The following is a 27,761-nucleotide window of genomic DNA, read 5'->3' on the forward strand; positions in this document are numbered from 1 at the left end:
AAAGTGGAAGGGGAAAAACAAGTGAGATAAGATAAAAAGAGACGCAGAAAAGGAATGGGAGGAGGAGGATGAGGAGGAGGAGGAGGAGGAGGAGGAGGAGGAAAAGGAGGAGGAGAAACATAAAGAAACACGAAACACAAAGGAAAAACAAAGATTAGCTTCAAAACCAGTGTCCCTTATAAGACTGTTTCTGATAAGCTGCACTGCGTATTCTAGTATGACACATTGGAACGATAGATAGATAGGAGGCGAAGGAGGAAGAGGAAGTGGACGAGGGAGAGGAGGAGGAGGAGGAGGAGGAGGAGGAGGAGAGGAGGAGGAGGAGGAGGGGCAACTAAAGATAGCGATGAAAGCAGCAATGCCAAAATGGTGAGGGAAAGGTGCCATTAAATGCTCTACGAGTACCTGAGTGAAATGATTGATAACTTTAAAAAAAAGAAAAGAAAAAAAGTTTCACCCAGCGCTGAAACTTTGAGATTAAACGGAGAAATTATGGGAATGTAAGGGCTGAGTAGGAGGAGGAGGGGAGAGGGTAGCAAGGGGAGGAGAGACCTATGGGGAGGTTAGGTAAGGGAAGTTAGAGAGAGTAAATGGGGTGATGTAGGGAGATGACGAAAGCAGATTGGAGTAATATAGTGAGACAGGGAGGGAGGGAGAAAGGGTGAGTGAGAAGAGGAGGAAGGAAGGGAGCTTAGGGAGTCTTGGGGATGAAGGAAACGAGAAAATAAGGAAGGGAGTGTGAAGTGTGTGTGTAGTCATGACTGGGATGTATTTAGAAGAGAGAGAGGTGTACTTAGGAATGGATTTACTGAGGAGGAAGTGTACTCAGGAAGAAAAGGACGTATGAAGATTTACTCGCAAAGGAAAGGGTATACACAAGACAGAAGTTTACTAACGAAATGAGCACTTAAGACAGACTTGTACTCAGAAAGGTGTACTGAGGGAGGTGTACTTAGGATAGGGCTTGTAATAAGGAAGGGTTATAATCAGGAAGGACTGTACTGAGAGGGGTGTACTGAGGGTGGTGTACTGAGGGGGGGTGTACTGAGGCGGGGTGTACTCACGAGGGGGGGTGTAACACGTTGAGGGTGAGGCAGTCTTCCGACATAAGGTATTCGCTCATGCTTTTCTCCTTCATGTAGAGATAGTCCCCTCCCTGCCTCCTCCTCCTCCTCGTTCATCCCTCCTTCATTGTCCTGCCTCGTCCTCCTCGTGTGTCCTCCTCTTTCCCCCTCTTCTTCCTCTTCCTCCTCCTTCACTTTCCTTCCTCTGGCTCTTTCTCATAATGCTTTCTTCCTTCTTCTTTTTCTTCTTCCATCCTCGTCCTCTCTTGCTCTTCCTCTTCGTCCGAGATAATTTTTTTATTCTTCCCTCGCTCATCATTCTCCTCGTTTGTGTTTTCCTTATTGATTTTCCTCTGGGTATAACTGGCGTGCCACCACCACCACTACCACCACCGCCACCACCGCCGCCACCACCATCATTGTCACCATCACTATAACTGTTATCACCATCGCCACTGTCACCACCACTGCTATCACCACCACCATCACCACCACCAGATGGCCCTCTCGTCCTGAACGCTTCACCCACCGCCGCTGCATCTGTCTGCGTCACTTCCTCCTCCTTATTCGCCTCCTCCTCTTCCTCCTCCTCCTCCTTTTCCTTCTCCTCCTCCTGCTCCACCACCGCCTCCTCCCCCTCCTCAATATATTCCAGGTTCCACTCGACACATTCCTGCATCCCTCGTCCACGACACTTCTCCTCCTCCTCTTGTTCTTTCTTTTTCTTTCTCAGCTTGTGCGCCACTTCCACTTTCTTCCTCGCCATGTCCTCCACCTCTTCCACCTCCTCCTCGTACAGTTCCGTGCCCATCTCCCTCGCCAGCGCCTCCCTTAGCTGATTCTCGACCTTCACAAGGTCAACCTCGGATTCCACAAGGTCCCACACTTCGTTCTCCAGTGGCTGGTAGCATATGGGGCCGAAGGAGCGAGCGTCCCTCACCCCCTCCCACGCCTCTGCCTTCTGCGGCGCCTGCAACAGTGAAAGCAGTGGTGATGAGCGAGCTTACTGAAGGGAAAACATGCATTTAAGAGTACTAGTAATGCAAGATAACTAGGTGACACTGACACGCAGATGCAGGAAGTAGTAATGAGATGAGATATTAGATAACGAGAAAACAAAAGAACAATGAGCTTAATGCTGGTAAAGTAACACACACATTAAAAAATTAAGTTCTAGAGGTACTAGGTAACGAGAAAACAGATAAAGAAGCATTGTAAAACAAAAAATAAACATTACAAAACAAGCCCTAGATAACACACACACACACACACACACACACACACACACACACACACACACACACACACACACACACACACACACAAACACACACACCGCCTATAGTGTGCGTAATGTTTAGGACGCTCAGCTCACAACGGAGGAGGCGTATATAGGCGTGGGTTTAAGTCCCGGGCGCGGCGAGGCAGATGGGCGAGCCTCTTAATGTGCAGCCTCTGTGTATCAGTAGCAAGTAGGCAGGAGGGTTGTAAGCCGCGGGGTTGTGGCGTGTGAGTGGTCTCAGTCCTATTCAAAAATCGGTCACTATGAAATCTGAATTCTAGGGAAACAGCTGGTAGCGAGACCGGACGAATGTGGTTGAATATTCGTAAAATACATATTCACACACACACACACACACACACACACACACACACACACACACACACACACACACACACACACACACACACACACACACACACACACAAAATGAAGTCACAAACACAAACACGAGTAAAACATGAAGTACCTGTGACCCTCGTGAAGCCAGGTCATCTAAGCAGAGAGAGAGAGAGAGAGAGAGAGAGAGAGAGAGAGAGAGAGAGAGAGAGAGAGAGAGAGAGAGAGAGAGAGAGAGAGAGAGAGAGAGAGAGAGAGAGAGGGGGAGAGGGAGAGGGAGAGAGAGGGGTGGCAATAGGTGAGAGGCAAGGTGTAGGGAGAGCAGCGCCATCTGGTTCAGTTCACACAGAGATCCAATAGTGGAGTGTCTCCCCCTCCCCTCTCCTTGTGTGTGTGTGTGTGTGTGTGTGTGTGTGTGTGTGTGTGTGTGTGTGTGTGTGTGTGTGTGTGTGTGTGTCAGTGATGAGAGAGAGAGAGAGAGAGAGAGAGAGAGAGAGAGAGAGAGAGAGAGAGAGAGAGAGAGAGAGAGAGAGAGAGAGAGAGAGAGAGAGAGAGAGAGAGAGAGAGATGGAAAAGGAGACATATGTGGTCGTGGTTTCAGTGAACTATTTCTGTCACCAATATATATCGCATATAAAAATAGGCATGCACGGTCAGGCAGGCTCTCTCTCTCTCTCTCTCTCTCTCTCTCTCTCTCTCTCTCTCTCTCTCTCTCTCTCTCTCTCTCTCTCTCTCTCTCTCTCTCTCTCTCTCATCTTTAGACTCGCATTCCATTACGTTCCTCTCCACTTCCCATTCCCTTCAATTTCTCTCCCTCCCTCCTGTCCTCTCCTCCACCTCCCCACCTCTCTTCCTCGTCCTTCCATCATCACTCGTCTAAAAATATATTTCTTCAAACTTTTTAACAATATTTGGGAAACCATCTCGTACATTCACCTGCCCGGTCCCTCACTCGCCCTCGCTCACCTGTTGGGATCCTGAGGCACCTGTAGGGCCCCTCACCTCACCTGTCCTCTCCCTCACTCATCCCCTTCCCCTTCCTCCAGCCCCGCGACCCGCCAATAGTCGCGGGGCTTAGAACACGAGGGAAAAAAATCTTTTTCCATTAAGTACAAAATCCGCTTTTTTATTTCCAAAAATGTTTACTGCTTCTGTGTGTAACACTGCACGCGCGCGTGTGTAAGAGAGAGAGAGAGAGAGAGAGAGAGAGAGAGAGAGAGAGAGAGAGAGAGAGAGAGAGAGAGAGAGAGAGAGAGAGAGAGAGAGAGAGAGAGAGAGAGAGAGAGAGAGAGAGAGAGAGAGAGAGAGAGAGAGAGAGAGAGAGAGAGAGAGAGAGAGAGAGAGAGAGAGAGAGAGAGAGAGAGAGAGAGAGAGAGAGGCCCTCAATTACAGCACCCGAATCATTAAATTCATTAATTAGCACAGACCTATAATTTAGTTCTCTTCGCCACCCAATGGCCGCCACCACCACCACTACCACCACCACCACCGACAACCACCACCACCACCACCATCACCACCTCGGCCAATAGCCAAACTTGTGTTAAAAATCAAAGCACTAATTAACGAGGCAACCGGGAACTCCATCAGCCTCTTGAGGGGACGAGCGGTGGTGGTGTCGCCGCGGTGATATAATGCTTTGTGGAGGGGAAGGAGCCGCGGCGTCACTTCCCTTTTTCCCTTCCAATACTGCAATTACCCTCGCCGCCACACTCCACAGCTACGCCCGCTCCGGCAAGGCAAAAGACTTCCTTCCAAGCCTCGCCTCACACGGCCTCTATATTTAGCTCCCTTGACCTCGCCTTCGCCTTCGTCTTCGTCTCGCCAGCAAGATCAAAGCCAGGCTAGTTTTGTCTTATTGCGATCGCCTTCAGCAGACTCCAGGGGAAGCTACTGAGGTTTTCAAGTGTTTTCGTGTTTATATCGCTGGTTTAACATGGATTTTGTGAAATATTTTAAGATTTTCAAGTGTTCTCATATTTGTTTTTTTTTTTTGCTAGAGTAACATGGATTTCGTGGAAGGTATTAAGATTTTCGAGTGTTTTCACATTTCAATCACGTTTAATATGGATTTAATGGAAATATCGAGATTTTCGTATTTCTATCACTAGTTTACCACGAATTTCGTATTATTAATAGGAAAAACATCCGTTAAAACCAGACCAGATATCTCAGTGGCCTTTGAAAAACAGTCCTGATGAGAGAACAAAGCTTCCAGGAACACGAGCACAAGTCTCGTCTCACTGTAGCGATGGGGAAGCGTCTATCATTTCCCCTGCAGAGGTTACGCCACGACCTCCACGACATTCAAGACTCTACGTTGTTGAAGTTACATGTGTTTCTAAGAGAATTTTTTTTTCTATTGACAGATTAACAAGGTCTTAACATGATTAATAGGAGAAACACTCTTGAGAATCCGACTAATCATGTCTATGGCCCTTGAAAATAGTCGTGGTGACTGGTGAGAGAGCAAACCGTTTCAGAATACTGGTCCTCCTGAAAACACCTTCTCAAGGGTGTTTTAGTGTTTCTAATGAAAGATTAACAAGATATCTACATTATTAAAAGGAGAAACACCCTTGAGGATCCAGCTAATCATCTTTGTGGTCTTTGAAAACAATTGCGGTGAGAGAGCAAAGCGTTTCAGAATACGGGCCAGCCTGCGTCCTTCTGGAAAACACGATTTTAAGGGTCTTTTATGGTTTTATTCTCAGATTAACACGATTTCTACATTATTAAAAGGAGAAACACTCTTGAGAACATGATTAATCATCTCTGTGGCCTTTGAATACAGTGGTAGTAAGAGAGCAAAGTGTTTCAGAACACGGATCCTCCTGGAAAGACACGCCGCCGCCGCTCGGCCTTGGCTCCCCAAGTGGCAAGTGGACGGTGGTGCCTGGTTTTTGGGTCTGTCTGAGCGGCGGCCGTATGAGTGGTGGCGGGAGACAGCCTGTTCCCACATAATGTGTTGGAAGAAAGGAGTATGGGGGCCCCGAGACTCACACAACCCTGTCCGCCGTTCACTAAACTGAAGCACGGTGGAGTAAAACACACACACACACACACACACACACACACGGAACTAATCGCTCGTCAGAAAAGTGGTTTGAAATAACACAGAAGCGAGGGAAAATAAATGAAGGTCGCCCGTGAAGGTGAAAAGAGGGAAGGGACGAGGAGAGGAGAGGAGAGGAGGAATGGAAGGACAGGAGAGAAGTGAAAGGAAGGAAACGGGGAAGCAAGGAAGAGAGAAGAAAGGAAGGAAGGAAGGAGAACGTTAATTAATGGACTCAATCGGGTGTGTGAAAACTGTGAAAGACAAAGATGTTTACCACGTGTGTGTATGTGTGTGTGTGTGTGTGTGTGTGTGTGTGTGTGTGTGTGTGTGTGTGTGTGTGTGTGTGTGTGTGTGTGTGTGTGTGTGTGTGTGTGTGTGTCAGAGGAAATATTACAGCTACTGCTAATCTTTCATTGATTTTGAAAGGGATTATATGACGATTGAAAAGTCCTTATTTTTCTCTTCTCTCTCTCTCTCTCTCTCTCTCCTCTCTCTCTCTCTCTCTCTCTCTCTCTCTCTCTCTCTCTCTCTCTCTCTCTCTCTCTCTCTCTCGGCAATATTGACCTACGTTATTATTACTACTACTTTTGCCAACACATCATCATCAACAACAACAACAACAACAATATTATCACCGCCACCACCAGCACCCGCCACCACAACCACCACCCGCCACCACCACCACCACCACCACAACAGCAGGGGAGGACGGGACCGTCGGCAGCCACATACAAAGCTTCTCTAATAGCATTATCATATGTACTCTGAGCCTCTCTCTATGCAGGTGCCATCCTCCGTAACGTGCATCCTCAACTAAAGGGGGAGAAAAAAAAGGTAAATATTCTGATCTCCGTAATAAAATGTAGTTGGGGTCAGCTGGTAACTCTCAGTAATACATAAACTGGTGAACGGGATTTATTTGTTGTGTGTTTTTATGTGTAAGTATGTGACCTTCATCACTTAAGTTTCTATTGTTATGTGTTTTTCAAGACAACAACCTCTACTGTTATGTTTCCTACCTACTTAAATACTGGGATCGTTTTATTGTTTGATTTCTTTGAATTTCACGTGTCATGTTTCATTTGTAATTTTTGGTCAATATACTTACTTAATTATCGTACTTCGCCCCGACAACTACTGTCTTTATAGTGGCCTTCACCCCAACAACCACTGTCGTGTGTCCTTCGCCCGTCACTGCCTCGGGTCACACGGCGACCACACACTGCAGATCATGTCCATAGTGCACACCTGACCACTGAATGTAAACACGCACAGCTCACGCACTCACCCACCCTCCCGCCCCTCGCATGCAAACAGAAGCTAACGCAAGGCTAACATTTAGAACACAGAGGAAACATATTTTTATGTACCTTTTTTTGTGTATGAGGGACGCTGGCCAAGGGCGACAAAAAGCTTGAAAAAAGGCCCACTGAAGGTGCCAGGCCCCAAAAGGGTAGTCAAATGAGTTATCCAAAATTATGAGGAAAATTGTGAATGTAATGGACTCAATAATCAGAGTGTTAGTGCCGGGTCATTAAGAAACTTCAAAAAGTTAGATAAATTTATGGATAGGGGCAATAGGTGGATATAGGTAGGTATTTTTTTCATATAAGGACTGTCACGCGTAAGTCTACTGCCTTCTTGCAGGTTCCCTTACGTCCTTGCGTTATGTTCTTACTAGAAGGAGACCAAGGCCTGTATCTCTGCCCTCCGTAAAGTAAACAGATGTAGAGAGAGAGAGAGAGAGAGAGAGAGAGAGAGAGAGAGAGAGAGAGAGAGAGAGAGAGAGAGAGAGAGAGATCCTTTTAAACTTTTGAGGCAATTCGTCTTGGCTGAAATGTGCGAGTCATAAGAGGAAGGGAGGACGGCGGCAGGACGAATATTCCTTAACACCTTCTCTGAGTGTGTTGCCCACCACTGCCTCTTCCCCTCCCCTCCCTGTTTTACCCCGCCGCTGCAAGCCCTAGATCAGTCTCAGCCGCAGCCCGCCCGCTGCCACAATGGAGCTGTTATGGCCTGAGCCGAGCACCGGTTACCACACTCGGACACAATCTGGTATCGGGGAGCCACCATTCTGTCCCGGAAGTCAGACTCAGTTTCTATCGGAGTATTGAGGCGGCGACCTTCATGTGTGATGCGACGGTTTACAGTTATTTGATAGTGGGGTGGATGGTGCTCAGTTCATATAGGCCTCAGGTCAGACGATCCTCAAAACAGATCGGCCTAAGTACAAAAAGGGCTCAGGACGTTTAGTACTCGAAACACTTGGTACCCAAACCACTTGGTCCCCAAAATGTCTCTAGACTCAGACATCCACGCATCTAACCACCCACTCACTCGTTCATCTACTCATTCACTCACCCATCCACCCACCCATCCACCTATCCATCCACATAACAATTCAGCCATCCACAAATCAATCGATTCACCCATCTACCTACCCCCACACACACACACACACACACACACACACACACAACGATGATACGCTTTTTATTTTTTTATTTTATTTCCTATTATACCAAACAATCTATGGGCCCTTATTCACGAAGCGGTCCTAGCGAGTCTTAGCTATGAAACGTATTACAGGGACGAAAAAAACTGATCATAACCTGTTCGCATCTGTCATAGATCAACTCGGCTGCTAAGACTGGGTCAACCGTGCGTCTAATTACAGACTCATCCACTGGGGAGATGGTAGGTAGATGGGTGGATGGTATTTGTGAATGGGTGGTTGGGTGAATTGTTATATGGATCGATAGATGGATGCGTGGGTGGATGGGTGAGTTGGTAGCTGGAATCTACCGGCTTCACTTCCTTCCAAAACCGTACTTTTGTCAAACGTACGTAGAGTAAACGGTCACGCCTTTACACGCTCCTCTCTCTAATAAAATAAATAAATCAATGGATAAATAAATAAATAAATAAATAAATAAATAAATAAGTAAAACTTTACCAAGACCGTACTTCTGTAGAGCAAACAGTCACGACATCAAAATTCTACACGCAACTCTCTACAAATAATGGATAAATAAATAACCAAACCATTAAATAAAGAACGGATTCTTGCTACCAGTCATTCAGCGAAGACCCATGTACCGTCTTTGCTGATACTAAAACACCCCCTTATACCATTAATTGCACGTGTCCTTCACTAGAACACGAATAGATAGAAAAGAACGCACGCTACATACAGGTAATATAACAAAGATTCATATACTATCTTTCCTATTACTAAAACACCCCATTACTTTCACGTGGCCTTGACTAAAACATGACCAGACGTGTCCCAGGCGGCCTCGTCATCTCCACAGCAGGCAGTGGCCACAGTACACCCGCCCATGCAGTGAGGCTTTGAGGCTTTTAATTAACTTTTCATACTCCCGTGGCGATATTACAGTGGCTTGTGAGGGAACAGAATATGCGTACGAACGAAAACTCTAACTCTCTCTCTCTCTCTCTCTCTCTCTCTCTCTCTCTCTCTCTCTCTCTCTCTCTCTCTCTCTCTCTCTCATCCTTCATCTGTAACCAGTAAATCTCTCCTTTCCCTCTCTCTTCTTCCTCCTCTTCCTCCTACCTTCACATTTCCCTGCCACCTCCTCCTCCTCCTCCTCCTCCTCCTCCTCCTCCTTCCCCCCCCCAACTTCCAGGGCCGGATATTAAGAAACGCCTCGACCATCCACCGGGTTATTGGAGGAGGAGAGATGGAAGGACCGCTTACTGCCCTCCTCCTCCTCCTCCTCCTCTCCTTCCCTATCCTTCCCTATCCTTCCTTCTTTCCTTCCTTCCGTCCTTTCTTCCTTCCTTTTCTGGTATATTTTTATTTTTTATCGTTGTTTTTGTTTGGTGTTTCAGATGATTAGGTGCGTATGTGGTGTGTGTGTGTGTGTGTGTGTGTGTGTGTGTGTGTGTGTGTGTGTGTGTGTGTGTGTGTGTGTGTGTGTGCGTAATTATGTGTCTGTTTTATCTCTCTCTCTCTCTCTCTCTCTCTCTCTCTCTCTCTCTCTCTCATGTGGTAGGGTATGTGGAGGGCATCTGAAGGTCGGTGGGTGACAAGTAACGTTTGGTCTGTCAACCCTCGCCACAAGAGTCCTCCGCCGCTACACACACACACACACACACACACACACACACACACACACACACACAGGGCAGGATGTTACGTGAACCTGCTACTGAGAAACAAGTATGTATATTTTTTTTTTTTTTCCTCCTTTTTTGTTTATCTATTTATGTTTCTATTTATTTTGAAGGCAGAATTTGTGGTTGAAGCCTTAATTAAGTTCAACAATCAGGTTAGGTTAAATTATGTTAGGTAAAGTTTAGGTCAGGTGTAAATTGTAAAATGTTGTGATGAAGCAGAAACATGAAGGTTTCGTATTTTGAAAGATTAAGTATTGTACTGTAGAATGTCAGGTTAGGTTAAATTATGTTAGGTAAAGTTAGGTTAGGTGTAAATTATAAAATGTTGTGATGAAGCAGAAACATGAAGGTTCGTATTTTGAAAGATTAAGTATTGTACTGTAGAATGTGGTGAAGTAGATTGTATGTATTGCAGAATGTGCTGATGAAGCAGAATCGTGAAGGCTTGTGTTTTGAAAGGTTAGGTTTATATACTGTAGAATGTTATGGAGAAGAAGAAACATGAAGGTTTTTTTTCAAAGGCCACAGAGATAGTTAGTCAGGTTGCATGGGCATTTTTCTCAATGATGAATAAGATCCCTTGTTAAACTATCACTAGAAAACATGAAAACACACCTGAAAACTCCAATAATATCCAATGGGGCATGTCAGACATTGCAGGATGCGTTTCCAGAGTATTACAGACATGGTTAACCCTTTTACTGCTATGGGAGTCCTTCACTGCAAAAATTTACTACATGGAGGCAGAAGAGACAAAAAGAGATAATAGGAAGTTTATTTTGTCTTTTATTTTTAGATTACAGATATAGCTAAGCGAGTTTAGTATAGAAATAAGTGCAAGAGGATAGGAGTCACGGAGGAAGATGCAAGGGACAGAAACAACAGGAGACCTCGCACACGGCGTCAACCACTCACTCTAAGGAAACGGCGAAAGGAGAAGTATAAAAATAAGTGTCTGAATAAAGTTTTTTGGAGATTAAAGGAAAAATTGTGAAGGCAGTGAAAGCAGTTACATGGGTCAGAAGCAGTGAAAGATTAATACAATATTCGCCGCCACGCAATAAGACACCCCGGGAGCTCAATACGATACTGGCCTTCAATAATCCCATTAAAAGTTCCCCGTGACGAGCAACGCTATATCCTTGGTGATGCTACAGCCAAGTCTTCTCAGAACGCACATGTGTTGTGTTGTTAAGAACATTTATTGCAGTATGTTTTTTTTATCGTTTTCTTACTATTTTGAAGAAAACACGGACCTGCAGCCGAGAATAATTATCTCACTTTTCTTTCTTATCAAAAACGTAATAGTTGGATGTTTTATGCTAGAGGTTGTGTGTGGGATAATAACAATATTTTCTTAAGGATAAACATTAAGACTATAACCAGGAAATGAAAAGCTACCCTTTCTGGATTATTAGAAACGTAATATTTGGATGTCTTTATACTTAAGGATGTGTGGAATAATGACATCGCTGGAGCAATATGGATTTTCTTTCTGTCATGAGAGATATACATTGAGACTGCAACCAGGAAACTAAAATCTCAACTTTCATGATCAGAAACATAATATTCCATCTATTTATTTATTCATTTCCTTTTTCGTGGGGAGAGGGTCTGCAGAATCCATGTTTGTTAGTTTATTATGCGTAATATTAATAACACGATTGGAACCTGGGGTTTTATCAATATCTTAAAAGACAAACACTGCCACGAGAACAGGGATGTTAGACTCCCATCGTCCCTCTTGATCGGACACGTCATACAATTGATGCCTTAATTACGGAAGGCTTTGCGGGAGCACGTCTGCTGAGAGGAGTCGTAACAGCAGGAAGGGAATCTGGGTTTTTCTCGAGATCTTGAAGGATAAACGCGGAGACACAAGCAGGAAGCCAGAATCTGTTTAGCATAATAAACTTACGACAAGAGAATAGCAGGATTAGAATTACCTGTCGTGAATCATATTAAAGGAGTGGAATGCATTACGGAAGTGATAAGGAGATAAAAATTTAGATGTTTTTGTCACGTAGTAAGAAGAGATCAGGAACCAATTAATAGAGCCAGCTGGAGAAAAAGCATTTGAGGGAAGAAGATCGAGAGGAAGGCAGGTGTGAGATGGAAAGATGGTTTTGCGTAAGAGCTACAAATGATGAGAGTCACAGAAGAAGATGCAAGAGACAGAAACAACTGGGGGAGGACTCGTACATGGCGGCATCATAAAAGGAAAACACAGAAGATAGCAAAAGTAGGAACAAGTGATTCGGTGATTGGACTTCTGACCACGATACACACCTCAAAACACCACAGGACATTGAAGGAAAGCACAAAACAGTAGAAATGAGAAAAGAACGTGACTTTTCTTCGATCACGGCAACTTTCCAGAGTATAAGAGAAAGTAACATTGAAGGAAAACACAAAATAATAGAAGTAAGTACAAAGTATTACTCCACTGAAGGAGCATTGAAAGAAAAACGCAAAACACTGAAGAACTAAGTGCAAAGGGTTACTTGACTATGACCACGGTAAACTCTCAGCATACCCGAGGGTGTAACACAGTAGAACTAAATACAGAACATCACTCAACTCCTGACCATGACAAATTCTCAATACATCACAAGACACTGAAGAAAAATGCAAAAAAACAGAAGAAGTAGGAGAAGAACGTGACTTTTTTTAATCACTGCGAATTTCCAGCACATTGTTGAAGAAAAAAACCCAAAACAATAGAGATGAGAGAAGAAGGTTCCTCGATTTATGGTCACTGCTACACTTGCCAGGTCCTTATGTTCTTATGTCTAATACTAAATGGCGTCACTTGTCTGTATCTGGCTGTACCTTGCTGTACCTGGCTGTACCTCACCCTCGAGAACCAATTAAATCAAGCTTAGGACTCAGCCATGTATACGATCTGATTTCCCCAAACGTGTGCTCTCTCTCTCTCTCTCTCTCTCTCTCTCTCTCTCTCTCTCTCTCTCTCTCTCTCTCTCTCTCTCTCTCTTCTCTCTCCTCTCTCTCTCTCTTTCGGGAGGAAGAAGATAAAAGCTTTGCAAGAAGAAAGACAGATAAAGAGAGGTAAAGAAGTTCGGAAGGAAGGAGAGAGGAGAAAGAAGATAAAATGTGAGAAAAGGAGGAAGAAAGAGAGAGAGAGAGAGAGAGAGAGAGAGAGAGAGAGAGAGAGAGAGAGAGAGAGAGAGAGAGAGAGAGAGAGAGAGAGAGAATGAAGATAGAGTGAAAGGAGAGGAGGAAGAGAGGGAACGAGAAGGAATAGAAGAAAACACGAGAGAAATGGAGAAAAGGAAGGAAAGAGATCAAATTCAAGAGAGAGAGAGAGAGAGAGAGAGAGAGAGAGAGAGAGAGAGAGAGAGAGAGAGCATGGCAGAGGAATAACCGCAAGATGAGTCAGTAATTCCCTTGAACCTTGGATTTCCTCTCACCAAATAACCTCCTCTCACTGCCGACCGGGAGAGGAAGGGAGAGGGAGAGGGAGAGGGAGAGGGAGGGTTAGAAGGATGGAGAGTGGGATGAAGGAAAGGAAGGAGGAAGTGAGAGTTGGAAAGGGAGAGGGAAGGAAGGAAAGAAGGAAAGATGAATGGGAGGAAGGACGGAAAGGAGAGTTACGGAGGAAGAGGTAGTAGGAAGGAAGGAAGGAAGGAAGGAAGGAAGGAAGGGAGGAAGGGAGGTAGGAAGGGAGAGAATAATAAAGGGAGGAAAATAAGAAATATGATGAGAAGAAAGGAAGGATGGAAAAAAGGAAAAGGAATGAATGAAGAGGAGAAAGAAGAGAGAGAAAGAGAGAGAGAGAGAGAGAGAGAGAGAGAGAGAGAGAGAGAGAGAGAGAGAGAGAGAGAGAGAGAGAGAAAGGGGACATCTTGAGTCATCTTGGCTACTCTCCTTATCTTCCTCCCTCATCTCTCCCTCCATATTTTCCTCCTTCTCCCTCTTTTACCCCCCTCTCTCTCTCTCTCTCTCTCTCTCTCTCTCTCTCTCTCTCTCTCTCTCTCTCTCTGTTCCTCGCATTCACTCACTCTTCGTTTTTTTTTCTCATTTTTTTTTTTTTATGAAAACTCTTCAACAGACATTCTCTTTCCCATTTCTGCTCGTCCGTGCCTCTCTGCGTGTCTGTCTGCCTGCCTGTCTGTTTGTCTGTCTATCTGTCTGTCTGTCTCTGATTATCCGTATACAAGTACGTACGTATTTATGTATATGTAGGTTGGTAGATAGGTCGGTAGGCAGGTAGATAGACAGATAGGTAGGAAGGTAGACAGGTAGAAAGGTAGACAGGTAGGTAGATACTCAGGGGTATTAATAGATAGGTACAGAAAAAGATAAATAAAATATATGTTTAAAAAAACGAACGATAATTATATATAATTGGCATGTTTCCTCAGTGTGTGTGTGTGTGTGTGTGTGTGTGTGTGTGTGTGTGCCCCCACGTGCGTAAGTAAGTGTATACTGCTAAAAATATATATAAAACATATCTGCACACAAAATAACATATAAGTAAATGACCAACTAACTTTATAAACAGATAAATAAATAGATAAGAGAGTGAGAGCGAAAAGACACGAAGACACTGGAAGGAACACCAAGACACACCAAGCCAACACAAGACAAAAATACGGCAAAATAAGATCAATTACTAAAAAAAAAAGACTAAATAAGGCAAAAGAAAGCAAAAGAAGGCACACGAAAGAACAGAGAAGCAAAAGAAGGCACAAGAAAGCACACACGATGGCACAGAGGAAGCGTATCAGCTGCCAAACTTAAGGACCGCCGCTGCTTACTCCGCGTCACGGCAACTTAACTTCGGCACAAGGAAGGCGATCATATTTAGGCGGTAACTTCAGGCGACCAGTGAGTGAACCTTGTAACGATTATCCTGGTGGAGGCGGAGGAGGAAGAGGAGGCGTAGGAGGAAGAATAAGAGGAGAGGTAGGAAAGGAGAACCAGGAAGAGAAAAACAAGGGGAAAAATGAGGAGAAGGAAGAGGAAGAGAAGGAAGAAGAGCAGGAATAACAAGAAGAGGGGAGGAGGGAAGGGAGAGACAAAAGGAGAAGCAGGAGGAGGAAAACAAGAGGTGGAACAGGGGAAAAAATTAAGAGGAGGAGGAAGAGGAAGAGAATGAGGAGGAGCGAGAGAAGGACAAGAGGAAGAAGGAAAGCAGGAAAGGAAAAAAACAAAGGGACAAACAGGATAAGAAAAATGAGGAGGAAGAGAAAGAGAAGGAGGAGAAGGAGGAGGTAGAGCGAGAGAGGAAAAGGAGGAAGGAGGAAAACAGGAAGAGGAAAACAAGGAGAGGAACATGGGAGGAAGGAAACTACGAAGAGGAGGAGGAGGAGGAGGAGGAGGAGAAGAAAGAGGAAGGAGAGAAGGAGCAAGAGAGAAGCAAGAGGAATAAGGAAAACAGGAAGAAGAGACAGAAGGTGAAGAAACGGAAATAAAAATAAATGTGGACAGGAGAAGGAAGAGTTGGAGCAGAAAAAGAAGGAGGAGGAGGAGTAGGAAGAAGAAGAAGAGGAGGAGGAGGAGAAAAAGAAAAAGAAAAAAAAAGATAACACGAACGGGAAAAAAAATGACAAAAAAGAGAAAGGGGGAAGAGGAAACAAAAGGAAAGACAAAACAAAAACAATAATTTTCACACACCAGCCTCTTGTCATTCGTATCAACACAAACAGTAACATTTTCCTTCCCCCTATTCCCACTTCCCTTTCGCCTGTCGTGTCACCCACAAGGAAGCGCCAGTCACGACCACCACGACCACAACAATCCTTCTATACTACACACCCACGCGCCTATCAAGAACCGCATTCTGAAACGCACCTCCACTACTTTTAAAAGCCTCCAGTTGAAATGATGCGTATTTTTAAGGTGTTTTGGTAATTCAAGTGACAGGTTAACAAGATTTCTACATTACTAACAGGAAAAACACTCTTGAGAACCCGGTTAATCATCTCTGTGGCCTTTGAAATTAGTGGTGAGAGAGCAAGGCGTTTCTGAATACTGGTCCAAAAGTCGTCCCAGCATCAGCAAAACAAGTATTTCTCATTCATTCACTACCACAAAAATAGAGAAAGCCCGAGGGATGCAAACAGAGAGAGGAAAGGAATAGAGAAATACTGGCTTATTGCCACCTCACGCTATGGAAAAATAATGTCTCAGGGACTGTATGTATATGTGTGTGTGTGTGTGTGTGTGTGTGTGTGTGTTCCGGGCCCATATTCTGAAACGTTTAGCTCTCTCATCACAACTATTTTCCAAAGCCACAGAGATAATTAGCATGGCTTTCAATAGTGTTTCTCCTGTTAGTAATGTGGAAATCTTGCCAATCTGTCGCTAAAACCGTAAAAAACACGTTTGAAAATCCGCGTAGCTTCAACTAAACCTCTAATAATGTATAAATCTTTTTGATCTGTCACTAGAATCGTAAAAACACCCTTGAAAACCCCCGCAGCTTGAATGCAGTCGAGGTGCGGCGTAGAAGTGTTTCAGAATATACGTAGTCCCTCGTATTTAATTTGTTTATGAGCGAGTGGCGTGGTCTGAATCAAAACAGCCCGCGGGAAGCCTCGTCCTTGGTCTTTCATCTCCACCCACCGCACTCGCAGTTCGCCCTTGGCCTCCACGCCGTACTGGGAGCGTCTTTAAAAGATTCACGATCGGAAAAATATATCAGATTTGTTTTGTGGAAAAATATTTAGCTCCTTAACTTTTTCACTATTATGGGTTTTCCTCGAGCTTCATAAATAAATAAATAAATGAATGAAAATAAATAAAAAAAGTTTGTTGCAGATTCATAGTTTAACTTTTCACAAAGACATCACCGCCAAGAAGAATGGTTCAGTTAAGAACATATGAACATACGGAAACAAGGGAAGCTGCAAGAAGCCATCAGACCTACACGTGTCAGTCCCTGTATTACACATTCCTACCTATTTACACCTATCATCCTCATTCGTAGATTTTGCTTAATTTTCTTTTAAAACTATCTAATGACTCAGCAATAACAACCTGATCACTGAGACTATTCTATCTATCACTCGATCTGAGAGTCAGTTCCTTCCTGTTTCTTTTTAAAGGTTGAACCCCTTATTTCTGTTCTCTTAATGACTGAAGATTTTTATTATGTCAGGAGTTACTCAAACCTATCCGTACCTGTAATTTTATTTTCAGTAAAATTACGCAGAATTGTTTTAATGAACCAGCTTGTTTTAGTCCCATTGGCAGTAGAAGCACTAAAATATCTCAGCATTTGGCCACACTGTAATGGTCAGCAGTCAGTCATCACCATCACGTACACGGAGAGAGGTCAGTCACCGCTCACTGTTTAAAGTTAGAAGGAAGGACGGAGTGTCCCTCAGTCAAAACAACGACAGTGTGCGACAGGAGGCAGCAGACAACACTGGCCTGTGCCTGGCGGTGCGGCGTGAGGGTGATGACCACGCCACGCCTCACGCCTGCGAACCATATTTTGAAATACTTGTGCGCCGCGTCTCTACTACATTCAAAAGGCTCTAATTGAAGATATACGGGTTTTATTTTTTTTATTTATTTTTTTCTAGTGACACATTAACGGGATTTCTACATTATTAACAGAAGAAGTACTCTTGAGAATCCGGTTAATCATCAGTGTGGCCTTTGAAAATATCCGTGGTGAGAGAACAAAGCGTTTATGAATGCAGGTCACAGTTACATTATTCTTATGTGTGTGTTCTTTATCCACAACTGGTGTGAGTGTGTTTTGTATCACGGGCGACCTTCAGACTCACCCCGGGCCTCCCCTCGCCACTCACCACAGCACTCTTGGCCTAGGTTAGTTCACGCTCCCGCGCCCTCCATATGCTGCACTTTCCCGATACGTAGTTTGCTGGACTTCTCAACACGGAAAGCTTATTTTTTTGTTTAATGTTACTTATTCATAACTTATCTGTGTACGATACATTCCTCTCTTGTCTTGTATCTAACTTTTTCTTTAACGATAATAAACTGTTAAACTTTACTGGCAGAAATGGTTGCCGCCCAAGTACACACACACACACACACACACACACACTACATTCAAATGCCCTACTTGAAGTTATATGTTTTTTCAAGGGTGTTTTTTTTTTTTTTTTTTACGGTGGAAGCGACAGATTAACAAGATTTCTACACTAATAACAGGAGAGACACTCGTGAGAACCCGCCAATCATCTCTGTGACCATGGAAAACAGTCGTGGTGTGAGATCAAAGGGTTTCAGAATACGGGTTTACAATGTTTTTCACGGGTTCTTAAGGGTGTTTTTACGGTGCCAGTGACAGATTAACATGATTTCCACATTATTTACAGGAGAAACACTCGTTAGAATCCTGCCAATCATCTCTGTGGCCTTGAAAAACGGTCATAGTAAGAGAGGAAAGCGTTTCTGAATACTGGGTCCCTGTGTTCACTTGGCTGGTGTGTGATTGCGTACTAAAGTGGACGAATATTCTTGTTTAGTACGGTGGTTGTTTGTTTTTTACTATTTTATTTACGATTTTATTTATTTATTTATTTATTTATTTTATTTTATTTTTTTTAACAAGACACGATCCCATTTCGGGCCACTGACTTGTCCGTTGTTTAAATCCACCCCCCTCCCTTTCCTCTTTCTCCTCCCGCTCTTCCTCCCCCTCCTCCTCCTCCTCCTCCTCCTCCTCCTCCTCCTCCTCCTCCTCCTCCTCCTCCTCTTTTTTTTTTTTTTTTTTAACCGTGTCAATATCCAGCACAAAAATTCTCTCTCTCTCTCTCTCTCTCTCTCTCTCTCTCTCTCTCTCTCTCTCTCTCTCTCTCTCTCTCTCTCTCTCTCTCTCTCTCTCTCTCTCTCATCAATTTCTTTTACCTCCTCTCATCTCCTTTCTTTCTATTTTATCCGTTCCATTCTTCTCCATTTTTCTCTCTCTTTCTTTTATTCTCCACCTTCATCTTGCAAAACATCTCTCTCTCTCTCTCTCTCTCTCTCTCTCTCTCTCTCTCTCTCTCTCTCTCTCTCTCTCTCTCTCTCTCTCTCTCTCTCTCTCTCTCTCTCTCCAGTCTTTCACTCCCTCTTCCCTTCTTCACTCTCTTTCCGTCTCCTTGTCTCCTTGTTACAGTCTTCCTTCCTTCCTCACTGTACCTCCCTCTCTTCGTTTTAATCTTCTCTCCTCTTTCGATTTCCTTCTCCCTCTCTTTTCTTTCTTTCTCATTATTCCCTCCTCTTTTCATTATAACCTTACCTCATTTCTTACTCTTCCCCCTATCTTCCTTACAGTTTTTCCTCCTTCTTTACCCTTCCATCCCTTTCTCGCTTCCATCGTTACAATCTTTCCTCCTCTCTCCTCTTCATTATATCTTCCGTCCTTGCTCTGTCTCCTTCCTTTTTCTCAGTACAATTTTTCCCCCTTCCTCGTTTTCTCTTCATCTCTTCGTTACAATGTTTCCTACTCTATCATCCTCTCTTCCCGTGTTACAAATTTTTCTCCTTCCTGACCACCACCACCATCACCACCACCACCACCACCACCACCATTATCACCACCACTACCACTCATAAGGGCAAAACGACCCGTGTTGCCCCACTTTACGGCTTCCACTGCCATCCACAGAAGGACTCTCGCAGCTTCCATCCACCTCACCTCCCTTATTATTATTATTATTATTATTATTATTGTTATTATTATTGTTACTAATGTTGTTGTGGTGGTAGTGGTGGTGGTAGTAGTAGTAGTAGTAGTAGTGTTATCGATGCTATCATTATCATAATTATCATCATTACAACAACAACAACAACAACAACAACAACAACAACAACATGAGAAGGAGAAGGAGGAGGAGGAGGAGGAGGAGGAGGAGGAGGAGGAGGAGGAGGAAGAGGAAATGGAGACGGAAGAGGAAGGAAAGGAAAATACCAGAAGATTGATAAAAGGATAATTGATGAGAAAAAGTTAATGGAGGAGAAAGGGAAGCTGATAAACATGAGGAACAAGAAGAAGAAGAAGAAGAAGAAGAAGAAGAAGAAGAAGAAGAAAAAAAGAAGAAAAAGAAGAAGAACAAGGAGTGAATGAGCAACTAACACTTCGAGGAATCAATTTGTCAGTTACCAAATTGTCTTCGCATAAAATTCTCTTCTTCACTAATTACTCTGCTAAGTATCGACCAAATATTAGCACCATGTATCACAGTAATCCATCTTTTTGTCTGGCCATCTCCCGCGGTATCCCCTTTTATACCTCTTCTTCCCTCTCTCTCCCTTGAAGGTGTCTCTCTCTCTCTCCCTCTCTCTCTCTCTCTCTCTCTCTCTCTCTCTCTCTCTCTCTCTCTCTCTCTCTCTCTCTCTCTCTCTCTCTCTCTCTCTCTCTCTCTATCTATCTATCTATCTATCTATCTATTTATTAATCTACTACCTGTCTGTCTACTTTTCTATCTATCTATCAATCTATCTATCTACCTTTCTAATCATCTATCTAGTTATCTCTGTTTACATGCGTGCATATTTGCCCACGCATCTGCCTATCTGTATCATTGCCCTTCTCCCTATCCATTTATCTTCCCTCGAGCAGGAATACCTCAGTCTTAGCAGTGCAAGAACACCAAGTGAACACTGTAATACTCTAATGACGCACCTTCCCACCACCTGAGCACACTCGCGGAGCACCAGACTGAGATCCTTATTCAGAAACGCTTTGCTCTCTCACAACGACTATTTTCAAAGGCCACAGAGATGATTGGTCGAGTTTTTAAGATTGTTTCCTATGTTAATATTGTGGAAATATTGTTATTCTGCCGTTAGAATTGTAAAAACATTCTTAAAAACCCGTATCACTTCAACTAGAGACTTTTGAAAGTAGAGGAGGTGCAGCGCAAAAGTGTTTCAGAATACGGTCCTTGAGGAAATGGTCCAGATTCTCAAATGTTTCGGTATGCTACGTAAATTACACTTGTCAATCTGTTGTGGAAGGCTTCAAGGTTTTCAAGAGTCTCTTCATGATTCTGGTGATAGTTTAACAAAGACTGTATCACTAGTAGGGAAAAAAAAAACATCATGAAAACCCTATTAATGGTTCCTGTCGCCCTTGAAAAAAGTTTTAATGAAAGCAAAGAGCGTTCGAGGATAATGGCCACTGTGTCTATGCACGGATTAGGATTCTGGTGGCAGTTGAACAAGGGCTTTGCATCATCAACAAGGAAAAAAAACATCACAAGAACCCTATTAATCATTCATATCGCCCTTGAAACAAGTTCTAATGAGAGTCCAGAGAGTTCTGTTTGTCACACGGTCTCCAAACCTTCCGCAGCATCCTTGTATCAGTCTGAATATTCATTCCACAACCTACTGCAGCACAGGGCCGTTTTGGCTTCTGTGGCGCGCACACATAAGACCATATTCTGTAACGCTTCTGCTCTCACCTCCACGTTTATAGGGCGTTTTTACGATGCTAGTGACAAATTAACAAGATTTCTACATTAATTATCAATAGGAGAAACACTCACGAGAACCTGGCTTATCATTTGTGCCCTTTGAAAATAATCGTGGTGAGAGAGCGGAGGGTTTCTAAATACGGACCACACACACACACACACACACACGCACACGGACGGACGGACGGACGGGGCAGCAAACGTCAGATCTCGGAGGCACGTGGCTATTGAGATGTGAGCACATTCTTGTGAACATGTTTTATTCGGCGTGATGTGCCGCGGGTGGTGGTGCGCGGGCATGGCGGGGCCGAGGAGGGCAGTACGTGCAGCAGACTGACGCAGCTGGCCACGCCGCCGCCCTTGAACGTCACTCACTGTGGCTACTTGTATTCTCGGGGCGGGAATCATCTGCACAGTCACGTACGCGGCACCAAAGAACTTCCGCCGTGAAATTGTTGTAAGGTTACGAAAAAAAAACAGAACGAAAGAAACAAAAAATCACAGTAAAAGAAGAAAAACAAATCATACAAGTAAAAGATTATAACTTGATAACATAATTGCTATGGTTTTGATGAAGACGATAAGGCCACATCGAGATTCAAGTGGTGACCAGCGTGCTTGAACTAAAGCAATAAAAAAAAAAAAGGCTGACTGCTACAGACCCAAGACACCTCATTGTAGGAAAAGTTTGCTTGATTCCCAGCACTATGAGGAAGTTTTATCCCCACCACTCCCACCCCTGCCCCCAGCCTCTGTCACACCCTTGCAGCACTCACTGTCAAGCAACGCAGGAATTGCCACTGCTTGGATTCAACTACATAAGTGGATGCCTTCTACAAATATGTCTCGCCTTGATATAGTAACTACGCAATCTCTTCCCTGTTACTCCATTATCCCTCTACTGTAGCAGAGTGGACCTAACCGTTCCTTTAGTGGTCTCGTTACCTCGTTACCCACTTCAGCACACGCACTCACTTCTTCCTCCTCCTCCTCCTCCTCCTCCTCCTCCTCCTCCTCCTCCTCCTCCTCCTCCTGCCCCTCCTCCTCCCGCTCCTCCTCGCAACTTTAAGACTTTACGGACGAAGTATCGGTTCGCCTCACAACTTGATCTTCAACCTTTCTTTCTCGCGTGGCGGCTCATAAAGGTCTATATTCTGAAACGCTTCTGCGCCGCACCTCCACTACTTTCAAAAGGCTCTAGTTCAAGTGGCACGGGTTTTAAGGGTATTTTTATGGGTGTAGCGACAGTTTCTACATTATTAACAGAAGAAACGCTCCTGAGAATCCAGCTAATCACATCTGTGGCCTTGGAAAATAGCCATGGTGAGAGAGCAAGGCTTTTCAGAATACGGGTCAAACTGACGCATCCCTTACTCTGAGTCAGGATGTGTTATGGCTGAGTGATGGGTACTAGCGAGAGAACTGACACGAGAATACAAGAATTAGTGTCGTATACACAAACAAATACCGCCACATTGGGATTTCCTTCACTGTTATTTGTTACGATTATTACTAAAGGCATTTTTTTTTCCGTCTGTCTGTCTACCCATTTCTATATCCAGGCAGTTGTAAAGCGAAAGCAACATGAGTAAATATGACAAGCACATCGGCCACGTCTGTTTGCATCAGTGACGCTTCCTAGACACACGTGCAGAAACATTTTAGGTCCGTTTCAAAAAGAGGGAACGATTGCGAGAGTGAGTGAGACTGGTGTGATTAGGGGCTTTAAAGCGGTGAGTGAGAGAGAGAGAGAGAGAGAGAGAGAGAGAGAGAGAGAGAGAGAGAGAGAGAGAGAGAGAGAGAGAGAGAGAGAGAGACGTTTAAACAAGCCAATTCAGGCGTGAGGGAGCTGAAGGCTACATGCTGACTGCCCAGCATGGCGCCCTGTCCTGCCCTGTCCTGCTTGTCCTCACCTACCCTGCCTGCCCTGCACTGCTTGCCCCTCCCTGCCTTGCCCTGCCGTGTCTTGTTGGCGCCGCACGGCTCAACATGTCAGCATGTCAGCAAAACCATCAAACCCGGGCAGGGGAAGGAGAGGCACGGCGCGGGTATTAAAATTCCTGGAACACGAGACGCACGACCCTGGCGGGCATAAAATTATGATAAAACAATGCTGGCGCGAGCGAAGTGTGGCGAAGCGCTCCCTTTTCTCCTCAATGGATATTTTTGCCCAGTTTTTACTTGGAAACTTTAGTCTGAGCTGATAAAAGGAGGAGAAAGAGGAAGAGGAAATGGAAGAGGAAGTCAAGATAGAGGCGCATAATGGAACTAGCAGGTATATGTGAGCAACTAATTATTGTACTTGGATATACTGAAATACACAATCTAATGTAATCCTTCCACTCAGGGTCACTGCGCTTAGAGCTTGCGCTTGGATTCAGACCACAAGTACCTGAGAGATATGGTGAGTACTGTCAAGCACGTTTCTGCATATTTCTAACACCAGGCCAGTGAACCTAGCGACATATTTGTGGCGGCACTCTGCAAACAGGGCCCTAAGAGGCACCGTGTCAACCACACGGCGAGGACTCCCGCCACGCATGCAACATGCAGCACGGAAGTGTGGACAGCGTGTGCCTTGAAGAACAACCTCTCTACGCAGGGAGCACTCGCTGAGTTGCCGGACGAGCAGCGCCTCTCTCTCTGCAGCGGCAGGAACCACGAGGAGGCATTAAGGGGGCCAACCATAGCCAGCCAGCGGGGCTGTTGCTCATTGTCACTGCAGGTGAGCACAAAGTGGCATGAACCTCGGAGCTGCAGCCGCTGTACACCTTCGCAATGAGTCACGCGCCCACCACCATGATGGCGAGGCGCCCACCACACGCTCCACTTGTGCTTGGCCATTGTCCACACACACACACACACACACACACACACACACACACACACACACACATTTAAAAGCATTTAAAAGAAAAAAACACTACCTTCGTTGCTTAAAATACATAAGATAGAGCAAACTTGAAAAAGAGGAATACTAAAATCTGAGCAACTCAAGAACGATTATGTTAAAAAGTCACGTAATAAAGAGGCGTATTGACGTGTGTGTGTGTGTGTGTGTGTGTGTGTGTGTGTGCGGGAGGAAGGAAGGAAAGTACTGTACGCATACGGGGCACATGAGAGGAAGGGTCGCCGTTCTGTGGTCTGTTCCTTGGGGACTAATAAAGCCTCCAAAAGTTCCCGGATGTCAAAAACTCGCTGGCTGCGGTTGTCAAAAACGTGTCCCAAGTTTGTCAATTTGAGAGTAGGACGAGGAGGGGGCGGGGGAGGAGAGCGGGGAGTAGGGTGGGGCGGGATAAGAGGGAGGGGTAGGAGGAGAGGGCTGCCAGGTTAGCAGTGCCTCCAGCCATATCTTTAAACTTCCAGCCACTAATTAATGGCCAACTTACATACTGGAGTTTCTATTGGCCGCGAGCGAAGTTTGTGGAAAAACTGGGCATTGTGTGATTTTCTCTCTCTCTCTCTCTCTCTCTCTCTCTCTCTCTCTCTCTCTCTCTCTCTCTCTCTCTCTCTCTCTCAAGTAATCATTAAAAGACTCCATGTGCCTCTGCCGTGGTCATTATTTTCACGCCTTTCATTTTGGCACAAACTTTTTTACTTCTTTTAATTCTTTCTTCCGCCGCCATCACTCGCTTCCCCAACCGGCCCACAAACCGTCTCTCTCTCTCTCTCTCTCTCTCTCTCTCTCTCTCTCTCTCTCTCTCTCTCTCTCTCTCTCTCTGCCAGTCGATTCAGATATTTGTGGAGATGTTTTCTAATTAATTTCCTTTTCATCAGTTCAAGGAAGCGACCACTTCTGAGAATAACATTACATTTTTTCCTCATACAGTTGCGTTCATACATGTCTACCGCTTCTTAGGTCACCATACTCCGCCCTGTCTATCGCCCTATCTATTGCAAAGGGAAGGGTCTACAGGGAGAGGAAGACTGCCGGGTATTTGCCTTTTTTTCATATAGTTACGCTTTTATATCTCAATTAAGTCACCGTATCCGCCACAGGAATGCGAGGCTATACTGTTTTTCATCCTTGTTCCGCCCTATCTATCGTTAAGGAAATGGTCTACTGGGAGAGGAAGGCTGGCGTAACACTCTCCTTCGTGGTCTGCTAACTCTGCTTATTAGTCAAACGATAGAGAGTAACGAGACAGCAAGTCGACGATATAAGATAAATGGCTTTAGTCCCCCTCTCCTCCTCTCCTCTCTTCTGCCATTCCCTCCCTCCCCGCTAACACATCACCAATTCGTCATAATACATTAAGTCCATGAAGATAATAATATATCCACTCCTTTGAAACTGTATATCCACAAATCTGAAAGCATAATCATCCTTTGATAATATATAATTATTTATGTAATGAGGGATCTGGCCTAGGGCAACAAAAAGTCTGAAAAAAAAAGACCCACTGAAGATGCCAGTCCCCCAAGAGTGGCCAAAAGGAATGTCCAACATACATACATACATACATACATACATACATACATGCATACATACATACATACATATATATTCATACATACACACATGCGTCATCGTGAGCATTATTTCGTTTAACCTCTATTTTCCATTACGTCTCTGTTAAAAATGTTATAATCAACACTTAAAAATCAAATGTCCCACAATCTTCAGCAGTATTAGTCTGTATATCCCTTACAGAGAACACACTGATCTCTTGGATGAAGATCGTAAATGTCTAGCCATTCATAACTACGAGACGTAGTTATTGCCGTAATTGTTGTTGCAACCGTCACAATATACTATCAACATTACACTTTATTGTTATGTGATGATAAGAGCTGCATCGAGATTCATCTCCTCTCTCTCTCTCTCTCTCTCTCTCTCTCTCTCTCTCTCTCTCTCTCTCTCTCTCTCTCTCTCTCTCTCTCTCTCTCTCTCTACCTCCACAGCGAGGTGAAGGAACAGGGAAGGGAGAGTCGGGGGTAAGACTTACAGCAAAGCGGAGAGGTCCGAGCGGCGGCTTGGCGTACGGAATGCCGAGGAACCTCATGCCGCGCGACCCGTCGTGCAGCAGGTAGCGCTCACCCCGCAGCCTCCCGCTGGGGGTGGTGAGCGTGACGGGGCCCTCGATCACCAGGCCGGCCACACCCGCCCCACACCACCACCACCACCACCACCACACCGCCAAGGCATCGAGCCGCCTCACCATATTCACGACTCGCGGGCGTCACGTCACCAGGGCAGCAGGACTGGCGCGCTGGGGGCCATCCCGGACAGCAGGCAGCGGCAGGCGACGGGGAGCAGCAGGGGTCCTAGGGGAGCGGGGGCGGGGGCCGGGGCATGGGGAGTGGGGCGGCGCGCGTGTGGGGTGGCTCACAGGCGCGGGTGACGAGAGGGCCCGTGCTGGCTTCTGGAAGCGAGAACACTGAGTGAAGCTTACTCGACCTGCCTCTGCCTGGCACCCGCTCACCAAGGCCTCTAACTAACCGCGCGCGCATGAGCTGCCAGGTTATCGTGCTGCCTTTCTGCCCCTCGCTCATGATGTTCCTCTGAGCACCTTCGCCACGTTAGCCAGCCCAGCAGCGCGTCCTTGCTGGCTGCTCGACACTCAGCGCCGAGGAAGGCACCTGCCAGCCCCGCCAGATCGAGGACACCTCTTGACGAACTTCACCATACCGCCTCCGAGGGATGGAAGGATGGCTAATACAGCGAGAGAAGTCACGGTGCACAGTCTTGAAGAGATATAGCGAAAACTGACTCACATATCACTTAATGAGTAGTGACAAATCTTCACAGTTCATCATGTAACTAACGCGTGACATACAAATATGAAAACACAATTACTCATCCTCATGGTCTTTCAAAATTATAGTCGTAGTAACATTTTTGTTTTCTGCCGAAAGGAATAGCGAAGTGATGGTGGGCCCTGTGATTGTGAGTCATCGACCTCTATCAGTTATATAAGACTCACAATTGCGGTAATTTAACGACTTGTAACATATAACAAACTCTTGCAATATTACTGAAGTCCGTAGTGAGTGCATCTGTGACAACTTACAGCTTTTCAAATCACAGTTCCTCCAGACGTTCCAGCCTACAGCACCAGAGAGATCAGTGTGTGTTTTCATGACGGCACAGAATTTGCAGCTCCTGTGTCCTTCAGTCACCATCACGCGTACTAAAGTCTGTCATCCATTGATAATAATATCGAATCTTCATCATTGTTAATACACTTTTTGTATGGAGATAAATGTCATAAGAACAAACGAGTAGTAACAGGAATGATAAAAAAAAATGTGTTAACTCACTGTCACCGTGATGTTTCGCTTCTTCTTTTTCTTCTTTTTTGAGACCCAAATCACTTTGTATCATTTATTAGATTCTCTTCCTACTCGTCTTTTTTCCTCTTTCTTTTCTTTATTCCTTTACATAATATTCGATTTTGTTTCTACATACGTATACCTCACTTACACTTTATATTTTTTTTTCTTTCTACATGTTCCCCACACGC

General features: G+C 44.8%; 1 protein-coding gene across 1 annotated transcript; it reads right to left on the reverse strand.

Moving 5' to 3' along the window:
- Positions 1-1,032: 1,032 nt before the first annotated feature.
- Positions 1,033-27,443, reverse strand: LOC135111396 (cilia- and flagella-associated protein 251-like). Its single transcript, XM_064024641.1, has 2 exons — positions 26,244-27,443; positions 1,033-2,034 (listed from the first exon to the last, which is right to left on the reverse strand). Exons 1-2 carry the CDS (start codon positions 26,457-26,459, stop codon positions 1,189-1,191), a joined length of 1,062 nt encoding a protein of 353 aa, XP_063880711.1. The 5' UTR covers positions 26,460-27,443; the 3' UTR covers positions 1,033-1,188.
- Between the last annotated feature and the right edge of the window lie 318 nt (positions 27,444-27,761).

Source organism: Scylla paramamosain, chromosome 22, assembly GCF_035594125.1.
Source record: "Scylla paramamosain isolate STU-SP2022 chromosome 22, ASM3559412v1, whole genome shotgun sequence".
NCBI lineage: Eukaryota > Metazoa > Arthropoda > Malacostraca > Decapoda > Portunidae > Scylla > Scylla paramamosain.

Excerpts from the sequence above, each read along its gene's own strand:
- LOC135111396 (XM_064024641.1), bottom strand. The coding sequence starts at position 26,459 with ATGGTGAGGCGGCTCGATGCCTTGGCGGTGTGGTGGTGGTGGTGGTGG. Across the intron at positions 2,035-26,243 it reads TCGGACCTCTCCGCTTTGCT|GCGCCGCAGAAGGCAGAGGC; the intron begins GTAAGTCTTACC and ends TCACTGTTGCAG.